The 11,747-nt window shown below is 43.5% G+C and overlaps 2 protein-coding genes across 3 annotated transcripts in view; both read right to left on the reverse strand.

The window, feature by feature from the left end:
• LOC119412970 (multiple inositol polyphosphate phosphatase 1) overlaps positions 1-11,747 on the reverse strand; it is a 129,293-nt gene that overhangs the window by 74,761 nt on the left and 42,785 nt on the right. The gene's annotated exons all lie outside the window — the stretch shown is intronic.
• On the reverse strand, positions 30-9,379 carry ptena (phosphatase and tensin homolog A). 2 transcript variants are annotated; one of them, XM_037679995.1, is made up of 10 exons: positions 8,648-9,379; positions 5,504-5,588; positions 5,370-5,414; positions 5,227-5,270; positions 4,795-5,033; positions 4,505-4,646; positions 3,111-3,179; positions 1,373-1,539; positions 598-861; positions 30-488 (listed from the first exon to the last, which is right to left on the reverse strand). In XM_037679995.1, exons 1-10 carry the CDS (start codon positions 8,733-8,735, stop codon positions 309-311), a joined length of 1,323 nt encoding a protein of 440 aa, XP_037535923.1. In that variant the 5' UTR covers positions 8,736-9,379; the 3' UTR covers positions 30-308. The 2 variants fall into 2 exon arrangements, with proteins under 2 accessions (XP_037535923.1, XP_037535931.1); XM_037680003.1 differs by lacking the exon at positions 3,111-3,179.

Genomic DNA, 11,747 nt, shown 5'->3' on the forward strand with positions numbered 1-11,747 from the left:
ACGAAATTATAGCTACAGCACCTTTTCCCATTGGGGCAACAGTGTCAATACCTCACACATGGTACATTGCTGTGCCAAAAAAAAAAAAAAAAAAATCAGGAAAAATTAAAACAAAATATATTGGTCAAGATATTAATCTTTTTTTTTTTCCCTAAAATTGGCATTTGACATGATGATATTCTATTGCCGTCTGGGGGGGAGGGAAGGGACAGAGGTTCTTCTTTTGAGTTTATATTCAAGTTTTCTCCTTTTTTTTTCCTTTTTCTTCTCGGGTGTACATTTTCTTCCTTTCCTGCGTTAAAAAGAGTTCACACTTTTGTGATTTGCGTGTGCTGCTCTTCATCAAAAGGTTCATTTTCTGGATCAGAGTCAGTGGTGTCAGAGTATCGATAATGGTCTGGCTCATTGTCGCTAACGTCCGGGGTGACGAATGGGCTAGCCTCAGAGTTTGAAGAATCCTCCACAGTTTTTGTGAAATACAACTTCACCTGGAACGCAAGACAATTGGCATTTGCATTTAGAGAATACAACGCCAAGCTCATCACAGCTTTACATTTTTCCTTAAAGCAACCCAAACCCCTCCCAACTACTACTCACCTTGAAGTTTGGAGAAAAGTAGCGGTTAGCCTTATCCTTATTGGCTTTGTCCAAGTCATTCTTTGTGAGTGTCAGGATGAGGTATTCCCTGTCCCCTTCCCTGCAGCCGTCTCTGCTCTCGGCGCTCGGTTGCTGGCCTTGACCCGGCACTGCTCCTCCCTGCTGGCTCTCTGCATTGTTCACCGCCCCGTTTTCCAGCTTCTCCCCACTCTCATCTGGTCCGGGGATGAAAAACGTGTTCACCCAGAAGTGAAACATTTTATCCTGAAGGAAGAGATGAGAAAAATAATAATAATGAGGGCGGGGGGAAATAGACTTATCTGGATATTTTCAGTTTTACACCTAATTCCTTCAAGTCTTTTTGGCTAAAGTCGATGCTATTCTTTTTGTTTCTCGCTGTCAAAAAGCTAAACAATCTAACTGTGCCAAAGTTTGTCTCAGTATCTTCCAACTTGTCTCTGGACACTGCATTGGAAACGTTTGTTTTTAATAAAGATGTAAACATATTTTTCAATTAAAAAACTGAAGTAGTTCGTAAAATTATACGACTCATAAATTTGTGTTGTTTTTATCGTATAAGGCAGAAAAACATCACAAGGCTTCAACTCAAAAGAACTTTACTGAAGAGACTGGGTAAGTGTGTTTGTGATTTGCGTCTTTAACGGTGTTTGTACAAAACAGACAAATATAAAGCAGGTAAATGAGAAATATCCGTTTTGATCTAGCACATAATAAAAAAAGCTTGGTGTGGCCTCAATGAAGGCTGCAAGCTAACCTTCTTCAGCATCTTATTCTGTTTATGGAAGAACTCCACTTTGATGTCTCCGCACACCGGCAGCGGCTGGGGGAATTCAAAAATCATGTGCTTGTCCTCACGTCGCGTATGAGCCGGGTTTGAGGTGTGAATCTTGACTTTGAGTTGGTAGACCACAAATTGCGGATCTGCAAAAAATAAAACGTTAAAAAAAAAAAAGTGTCGACATGGCACCGGCATGAAGGGGTGAGCTCACGGGAGGAGATGAAGAGGGAGGAACAAGAGGAAGAGTGAGGGACATGGGAGCAGGGACAGAATATCAAACGTTATTTATTACAAGAGCTGGACGAAGACACAGGAAAGCACACCACCACCTCCCCCCACTTGGTGAGTCCAACAGAAAGTGACAACTTTTAGATCAATTATAGAGGAGGCAGGTTAAGTAACAAACCACAAACTGTTACAACCCAGAGACCAAAAAGCCAGAGAAATAGGACCCTGTTCTGATAGACCCGATACGCTCGGTCAGGACCAGAGCGACCTGTTGCCTCTAGGCCAATTTTACGCTCTCTTTTTTCCCCCGTCAGTGTGGGGGGTGGTGCTGGAGATGACTTCATCTGCCTCTTAAGGCTCCCACATACTCGGGCGTACTTCACGGAGGTCCGCGCATACTCGAAGTAGACGTCTGAAAGCCATGTCCGCGCAAAGATAACGTTTTTACGACTGCATACGCGTACTCTGTGTCGCACAATAAACTGCCCGGCGACGGGCTGTTCATTGTGCGACACCAATGTATTAAATTCCCCTTCTTCATTCCTGATCTGGTTTAATGGTCTTTTCTTTTCTTTTGTTTTTTTGGCAAGCGATCTCTTCCTCCTCGTCCGTTGATGCCATGACTGAAATTGTGAGAAATGAAGGAATTACAATCAGGCCCGGTGTGGCTAATAAGATGAGATAGACCTTTATTAATCCCGCAGGAAATTGTTGTGCCAGAATTTCAGTACAAAAGGAACGTACACAACGAATCACAAGAGATATATTTTAAAAAAAAGAGAGAATATAAAAATACCAGTGATTAAGTTCTTAACAGGTCAGGTGCATACATGTGTGAACTGTTTTAATGTGAAAACAAAAGTGTTTATTGTGGTGCAGGATTAATTTTATTATCTTACGTGCCGAAAGGGGGAGGAGTTGAAAAGTTTGATAGCCACAGGGAAGAAGGACTTCCTGTGGCATAATCGGGAGGGTCTGGAGATTTCCCGGTGGGCCGGTCTGATGTGTTGGCTGCAGGGCCAGCGCTCCCTGTTTTCTTATTTGTTAGAACTTTTTATTAACAAAATATAAACACAGAACACCGCAGCCGCTGCTCCTGGGCTGCCAGCTGCCTCTACACAGGGCCGCCGGCAGCTCTTTTTTTTTTGCAACCTGTCAATCAATACAGTAGGCGTGTCAGCAAATGACCAATCGGTGACCTTGATTTGTCCCAAAGGTAAACGCCCCTTGCCTGCAGAGCTGAGCTGCAGCCCATCAGGGTGCATGCTCGAGTATGAAGTCTCAACCATCTGCGGACAATACGCGCGGAGTCCGCGTAGCTCACAGAGCACACACAGTACGCCAGAGTATGTGGGGGCCTTTATGCTCTACCTATCCTGCCAGGCGACATGTCTACCTTAAAGCTGCTCCTGCCTGGTGGATCACTGGGGCCATATAAAAGCAAATGAATGAAATAAAAATAAAAATGGATGAAAGGCTCATTTACCCCAATGCCAATTCCCTTTCTTGAAGCCCTGAGGGGTCGGCTCGCTCCTGTTTTTAACGGTACTGTCCCCTTAGAGAGAGAGAAGGAAATGATCACAAGCAGGGCCTGGGCTGGCCCGTCAGGGGGCTCGACAGCACAGCAGGCATGAACACAAGAGCGCAACACAAATATTAAAACAGGTATTTGCGTCTACACAGCATCTTTTAATCAATCCAGTGTGTGCAGCTTTTTAGGAGTGTGTCTTTCCGACAATCGGGCTGTGTGAGATGCTTAAAGGGGATAGGAACAAAAAGCGAAACTTGAGAATGCTGAAAAATCAAACGACAACAAAACATCATAATGTCTTTGAATTTGTCTGTGATGTTATTTGTAGCAGAGGCATCAACCTAGACTTTACACTAAAGCTAAAATCTAAGGCTGGGAGGGAAAAAAAAAAAACAGTGCACATGTTAAGAAGATGTCTTTCTCAGAATAGGGCCTCAGTGGGTTTTTTTAGTAGAAAAGAGAAGGATCGATAGTCAGGGTGTTTGAGCACATTCTGGTGTTAAGGCGAGAAAAGCCACAGACATGGAGAAGGAAGAGGTTCTTTTTAAGACAGAGCTTAAAAAACTGACAAATATAGATACAAGAGGAGTCACAGAACACTGAATCACACAATTTAACAGATATGTAGAGTTGTTCAATACACCCCACCCCCGAGGCCATAAATTTGTATCAAACCACCACAATGCTCAAACAGAAGCGACATCACAACTGGAAGACCAAAAGAACTGGGGATTTTTGACTGCTGCGTGTTTAATCCACTTTGACACGACAAGAGATCACTACTGTACATGTTAGCATACACATCACTTTACAACTGGCAGAAATCACTCGGAACAAGGAGCAAATGTGCAGAAATGGATCAACAGGACAGAGAGGCAGTACATCCTGACTGCTGTGCGACTGTATGCAAAACAAATCACTGACAAAGATATTCAATTCCTCTTTTGGGGACTTCCTGGTTAAGTCTTCCTGATGTAAAGGTGCCACCATTCAGAGTGATACATTTTACAAGATTTTATTTTATTTTTTAATCTAAAGTTCCCATTAGGACAACTGTCTGGGATCTAATTCAACAGGTGGTTTTTGTAGCGGTGATCATGTCGACCTTGTGGTGAACAACAAAGGGAGACTTAATCAATACAGAGCTGTCCTCGTCAGTCAAAGGGCCAAAAATAACGACCCAAATTTAGCCCTAGTTGATTGAGTTTTACCGCACAGACACGCCGTTCTACCACGGACGACCCACTCTGCTCCATGGGGCTGAACTGCAGCCCTACGGAGCGCCACACATCCAACAGCATGCCTACAAGCCTAGTTTGGAGCTGGATTTGAACACGAGCATTACTCACTGCAGGTGCCTCCGCTGAACATGGGGAGTGTTTCGAACACCATTTTGTGGAATAGCAGCGCCACCGGCTTGTAGTCGAGTCGATGCTTCAGTAGGTAGTTGTAGTAATGGACGTATCGGCGCTGGCTCGGGATCGTGACTCCCTGCAACGTACATGACAAAAACATCACGATTTATGAAATTTGAAACGATAATTTTGTTGAAAATAAGAACTAACAAGGAGATTTCGTGAAACAAACCCTTGCATGCATTTAAAAGCTGCGCTTAAAACATTTAGTTTCATTTCCCCACCTTCTTGTCCCTTGTCCTAACTTCGCCGTAAAAGTCAAGTGCGTCTTGGGCCTCCGTAAATTTTCTCCGATGGAGGAGATAAGCGCAGATCATCACTCCGGTGCGGCCTTTTCCGGCTTTACAGTGGATGGCCGCCACATGATTGTCGTCCTCGCTGAGCCACTGGTCCAGGTCTTCGCAAAACGGCTTAATCAGCTCCAGCTGAGGGGGGTTGTGGTCTTCAAAGGGGTACTGTGCAACTGATGCGTGACGGGACGCAGGCCCACGCAGAGTTGTAAGGACAGAGGAAACATGACGAGGATGGGAACACACAATAAACAGGTCAGCGAGAGAATAAAAAGGGAAAACGACAGTGAATTTTTGTGAGAACACACGGTCAGGCTTTTAGGACCAATTTTATCTTCTCAGATAAGATCTATAAAAGCAGCATACCTCTGCAGTTAAATTTGGCAGCATCGTAGTGTCTTTCTGCGCAGCTGAAATGGGAAGAACAAGCTCCAGTTAGCCATCAAACAGAGGAAGTTGGTAAGTAAACACAAGCCAGATCAGATACAGGCAGAATGTGGAACACTTACAGGTTGTATATTTTGTAATGGTTTTTATGCTTCGAATCCAAAAACCTGTGGGCAGAAGGGAAAACGATTGCTTTCAAATTGGATCAAAGCGCCAAACAAATATTCAGAAAGGAAGCGTGTCTTTGGAAACTCACCGTACTACATCATCTATATTGTTTCTGTACACGCCTTCAAGTCTCTCTGCTGGAAAGCCCATAGCAATGATGTTTGGGTAGATATCTGTTCAACCAGGGGTCAAGGAAATGCACACTGTGCACGTCTATGGAGACCAGGATGAAGGTACAACTACAGAAACACCTTGAAACTCATCAGAAACAAAGTCTTTCCTGTGTTTTTATACAAGTATGAGTGTGATTGCATATAATGATGGACATCCTTGACCGTGAGAGGTAGGCAGAGGGGACAGGGGTCACAGGCCCACACGTGGGTGCAGGATTAGTCTCTGCTCCTTGACCAATCACCTGCATGTATTTTTAGAGCCCGAAGTTATAATCGGGACGATTGCAAATGTTTCTTATCTCTTGTGATCTCAGTCAGGGCTAATTTGAATGTCTAGTAGACTAAATGCATGCATTGTAACATCCTATGGGAAAAACCAAATATATAAATACAAGGTTACGTACATGCATGTACAGCAAATTATGATTCCGAGAATGCTCCATATCAATCTGTGCTTCGAGAGGGTTTCTGCTACAGCTAGTTTGCCTTTTGGAGTTGCCTTTCATCACGGAATGGGGCTCCGGGTTACAGCACAGTACGGTGCAGAAAAAAAAAAAAAAGTGACCAATTCCAAGGTGACACACATAAAATTTTAAAGGTGAACATCAGCGTCACGCAGAAGCGAAGAGAATAATTTAGTTGGCATGCATGTCTTCAAGGCTCGACTGCAACGCCTACCTGCAACTGAAGTCTGCTCATCATCATAATCTGTAGGATTTCACACGTTCAAACCATCGACTAAACGGCAACCTTCTCTTACACTTCCTGTGTCGAAAATAGAAAAAGCTGAATGCATCTAATTGGATGAGAGCGCATCATTTGGAGCGCACCTTTTCAGATTTTTCGCAGCGTTAAAAAAATAAAAAATAAAAAAAAAAATAAAAATCGCTTTTTAGACTGGTAGGAGACATTTGACATGCGCATCTGACAGTTCAGGGAGGTACAACTGTGTTCAAAAATAAGACGATTACAAACAAGGACAGCCCTTTTCACAGTGCACTCAGTCTATGCAGTTATTGTGCCAATTCAAAACGAGTCAACTGTACGACAATAACACATAAACAAACTATTGCGATTTTAAGCACATTTAGATGAAAAAAATATATATTTTAAAATGCGTTAAGTGGAAGCAAATATTGCAATCCCGTTATGCTAATATAAGCAGCTGAACGTGGATAAATTCAACAATCTCTAAAGTAAATCCACGATACTACTACTTTCATAAAGCTCTAACGTGCCATCATTTTGTACGTCGTTGCCTTAAAGACCTAACTGCCAAATACAAGTTTTTGAGAAATACTTTATCCTTTAGTGAGAAATCCACGTTAGACCCCCGACGAAAGCTCTAGTAAGATGGGGAGCGGACTCTTCTGCTTCACGCACGACTTTTCTATAAAGCAAACCTTGCCCGAGTTTTATGCTTAAACCAAATCCAAACCTGAGTCAAACAAAAAAAGAAGGTAGGGTGGTGTGGAAGAGAGTTGGAACCAGCAAAGAGCTAAATGAGGAGGAGGAGGTGGGGAGGACAGGAAAGGAGGAGAGCACAGGAAAAGGGGCAAGCTAAGGGAGGGAGAATTAAGAGTGGGAGTTGTAAGAAAAAAAAAATGGAGAGGTGGTAGGTTGAGAGGGCAAGAGAGAGAGAGGAGGGAGCTCTGAGACAGCAATGCTGTTACAAGATCACTGGTTACTCTATTTTAAGGGCAATTCCCAGAACCATGATACTGGATTACATAACTGCAAGAGAGCCCATATTGTTTTTAGACACCACACCAAAAATGATTAAACACGATGGTTTGAGTAGGACTCGTGTCAAATCAGAACACCTCAAGCCAAAGACAGATGTGACTTAAGTGGAGCCTTTCACACCTGCACAGGGGGGGGGGGGGGGGGGGGTGGAGAGGCGCAACACAAAGTCAGGCCACCAAAAAACAAAACAAAACCAAAACTTTAGTTAGATTGACCGCATTGTAAGCCAGATGAAAAAACCTCTGACTCGTTATTGTGACGTACGATCTCTCACACATACATCACAGCTGAAGGTACAGCCTGTTTCTACATTTAGACAAGAGTTGAAGCCTATTGTTTCAGAAGTTCTCTAGGTAACATAGACCGTAAAAACTAAAACCTACGGTGTTGAACACTCATCTATGTTAATTTAGGTCCAAATTAATAATTCAGTCAAACAAAATAATCCTAAAGATGCATTTTAAACCCTTTTCAGGGTGGATCTTTGTCACTTTTAACCAAAGTATCCTTCTTGCAGTGACATTACACCAACATGCTCTCTACATTATTAACACTGATAAAGCTGCACATTATTTTACAGCAAGGGGAAGAGGTAACACCCCCCCCCCCCCAGGAGTCGGTGTTGCCATCTTGACAAAGTCAGGACACGTCCACCCCAACTTCAACCACCACGACCTGCTCTCAGCACTGTCCCACATTAAATTATGCATTCAGCTGGCCACTGTACACCACATCAGTTGCTGATCTAGTTTATCCCCTGCTAAATAAGCACTAGCCTCCATCTTTAGCCTCAGCCATATGACAGTATGAACCAGGTCAACCGCAATCAAATGACAATTTAGGACATTAAGACTGCAGTGACCTGAAATGGCTAAATAGTTGTCAATTTATAGATTTAGTCACTGCAAATAGAAAAATATAGGTTTAGTGAAAGCATGACTTAAAAAAAAGATGTCAAACTGGTTAATTGCGTTCTATTTTAAGCACAATCTGACACAGAAGGCCCCATTTTTTTTTAAAACAAATAATTAATAAATAATGGTAGATAAATGACGTATATGTGAAGAGGCCTGCCCCTGGTAAAAAGCCCGTGCACCAGAGTCCAGTTTAGCAGGGGCTTCCCACCAAGCCAACATGTATGGCCGTGACATTTCTGCCTGCTGGTTTGACAGATCCACCATCTTTCAGACACGCTGTCTGTGTGAACCACCTCACGGTCCTCCGCTGACATTTCTGGATCCAGCTCCACTCATCGACGGAACCATGACCAGAAAAAAATAAAATGAAACTACGCATAGCACAAGGAAGGATACATGTTAAGTCCAGGTCGAAGCCATCCTCCTGGTATCTCCTTTTGTTCCGACTGACAATTTCCTTTATTTTCGCAGTCATTGTAGCCATATGGGAGAAACGGTAAAAAAAAGAAAGATTTTTTTTTTTTTGTCCTTGTTTCGTAGTCTTTAATTTTTGCAGGTTCCCCTTCCTTAGCGGAGACGTGTGCTAGCCCGCAGAGCTAGCGGCGGCTGTCGGTGGATGTAGGATTAGAAAAGGCTTTCTCTGGATCATAAAGACGGGCCTTGCTCCGCTCCTCCTCCGCGCAGGCCCGACTTTCCCCCGATCCCGCGACTCTCGTTCTGCCCAAAACTCCACCGGACAAAATGCATGCAGCGACCTTCCGAGAAGCTTTTTAAGATGTCGGACGAAGCGGTGGCTCTGAGGTAGCTGCCGCAATCGACAGCGAAAGGTCGGTTAGAGCGAACTCACCGGCTCTCGAAACCCAGTCTCTGTAAGACGTAGCATTAGCCGTGCTAGCCTCCTTTTTCGATCCAAAAACCTCCTAACAATTCAACATTGTCATCGACAGATTGCCAAGAACACATTTGAAACATAAGAATAAAAAAGTAAAAAAAAAAGTGACAGACTCCACCTAGGCTGTATAAAGATTATACAAAGATCAGAAGTCTGTGCGGGCCGATTTGACAGTTTCGTCCCGGGGAATCATCTTCTTTTTCAGGCTCCAGCTGAACTCTCAGGCTCCCGTCATGGCCTCCAACCGAAGGAAAAAAAGAAGCTAGAGCAGGCTGGGATTTTACAACACATATTCATCCGCCCTTACTGTATATAGTCCCGGAGGTTAACTAAAACCAGCGAAATTAATATAATCTATCACCAGTTAAACTATTAATATTAGACACTGATAACCAACAAGTTATATTTGGAATTATATGAAAACTAGAAATAATCTTGTCCTCGGGTGGTTTTGGCGGAAGGATAAAGTGTGTCTGCACGCAGCGGTTCCCTTCTGTCAAACTGGTCACGTGTGACAGTAATTAGGGAAGTTTCCAACATAATGTCACTTTTCGTGGTTTTAACTGTCATTTTAAGCTGCAGAACAGTGGTTCCGGGTCTTTTTCAGCTTCTGACACACATATAAAAGCAACAGAGACTTGTGACTTTGAATATTGTTGAACATACAAACATTCTTAAATAGGCCAAATAAAACAACTGTGAGAACTGGTTTTGCTATCTTTAAAATCACTTTATAACTGCAGTGTTATCCTTTTTGACAGTTGTAATAAAGATTGTAGTAATCATCTTAAGACCCCTTACTGGGTGATTCTGATATGAATCCTGACAATTTGGAACCACCAATTTAATGCATTTATGTTTATTTTTGCACAGGTTTTTGCTTTGCTTCCCTCATATGATTAGGCTGAACTAAACTATTTTTACTCCAATCATTTATGTGAGAGTTCAGGTTAAGCTGTGTAAGGTTCAGGTGTACAGAATGAAAAGTTGTGCAATGTGAACCCCTGTGTTACCAAAATATGGGCATGTTTCATCTTACACGTGCAGCGTCCTGTGTAATTGTAAAGCAGGTGGAAAGCCTTTTCTTTTGTGTATTTTCTTTTGCCCATCCTTGGATGTCATTAATCTGGCCTCCAGTTCCAATGTTAAAAATCTTGGTGTTATTTTTGATCAGGACATGCCTTTTATTTCCCACATTACCCTTACCAGAACCACCTTATCCCTGTGTAATGTCACTAAAGTCAGAAACATCTTGTCCAAAAATGGTGCAGAAAAACTTGTTCATGCATTTGTCATGTCTAGACTGGACTATTGCAATGGTTTATTATCTGGGTGTCCAAATACTTCTTTAAAGTCTTCATTTGATCCAAAATGCTGCTGCCAGAGTCTTAACTGGAGTTGGTAGGAGAGATCATATCTATCCAGTTTTAGCTTCTCTCCATTGGCTCCCTGTCAAATCCAGAAAATAATTCAAAATCTTACTTCTAACCTACAAAGCTCTCAACAACCTAGCTCCATCTTATATTTGAGATTTTATTGCTCCAAAATTTCCTAACAGAGCACTTTCCTCTCAGACTGCAGGCTTATCTGTAGCCCTCACCCTGAATGTCGATAATCCATTGAAAGGATGGTCATGGCCCACGTCAAAACTACCATCGACATCAGCGAGGACCCACAGCAGTATGCATACCACAAGAAGTGATCAACAGAGGATGCCATCTTCTCTGTGGTCCACACTGCTCCTGCCCACCTGGAGCAGAAAGACTCATACGTTCTTTGTCGACTTCACATTTGCCTTCAACACCATGATTCCCCAGACCCTGATGGACAAACTACTCACAGTAGGACTAAGACCCTCCCTATGCAACTGGGTCCTGGATTTATTAACCAACAGACTACAGTCTGTGAGGATCCACTACTTCTCCTTCATCATAACCATCAGCACTGGCTCCCCTGGCTCCCCTCAGGGCTGTGTGTTGAGCCCCCTCCTGTTCACTCTGCTCACATATGACTGACTGTGCACCTGCATCCAGGCTGTCATATTGGAAAGTTTGCAGATGATACAGCGGTGGTGGGATGCATCACAAACATTGATGAGTCCAGCTACAGGCAGGAGGTGGAACACCTGGAGAGCTGGTGCAGGAAGAACAACCTCCACATCATTGTGAAGAAGATGAAGAAGATGGTCGTGGACTTCAGACGAAATAAATACACCTACCCCACCTCGAATATAGGATGATCTGCAATGGAAGTGGTCGCCAGCTACAAGTACTTGGGTGTACATCTGAATGACAACCTCAACTGGGGCAACAACACCACCAGCCTGATCAAGAAAGCTCATCAGAGACTCTACTTCCTCAGGCGGCTGAGACGAGCTGGTCTGGGAAGCTCAGTCCTCACCTCCTTCTACAGGTGTGCAGTGGAGAGCATCCTGTGCTCCAGCATCAACGTGTGACATGGAGGCTGCACAACTGCAGAAAGAAAAGCTTTGCAGAGAGTGGTGAAGGCTGCACAGAAGACTGTTGGAATCAGCCTCCCCACCATCACAGACATCTACACCTCCAGATGCAGGAAGAGGGCCACCTGCATCATGAAGGACCCCAC

The sequence above is a fragment of the Nematolebias whitei genome, chromosome 1, assembly GCF_014905685.2.
Source record: "Nematolebias whitei isolate Nwh7 chromosome 1, NemWhi1, whole genome shotgun sequence".
Lineage (NCBI taxonomy): Eukaryota > Metazoa > Chordata > Actinopteri > Cyprinodontiformes > Rivulidae > Nematolebias > Nematolebias whitei.

Bases quoted from the DNA above. Each gene is read 5' to 3' on its own strand.
- ptena (XM_037679995.1), bottom strand. From the start codon at position 8,735: ATGGCTACAATGACTGCGAAAATAAAGGAAATTGTCAGTCGGAACAAA. The intron at 5,271-5,369 runs GTAAGTGTTCCA...TTCCCATTTCAG, and splicing joins CATTACAAAATATACAACCT to CTGCGCAGAAAGACACTACG. The intron at 489-597 runs GTGAGTAGTAGT...CTTGCGTTCCAG, and splicing joins ACTTTTCTCCAAACTTCAAG to GTGAAGTTGTATTTCACAAA.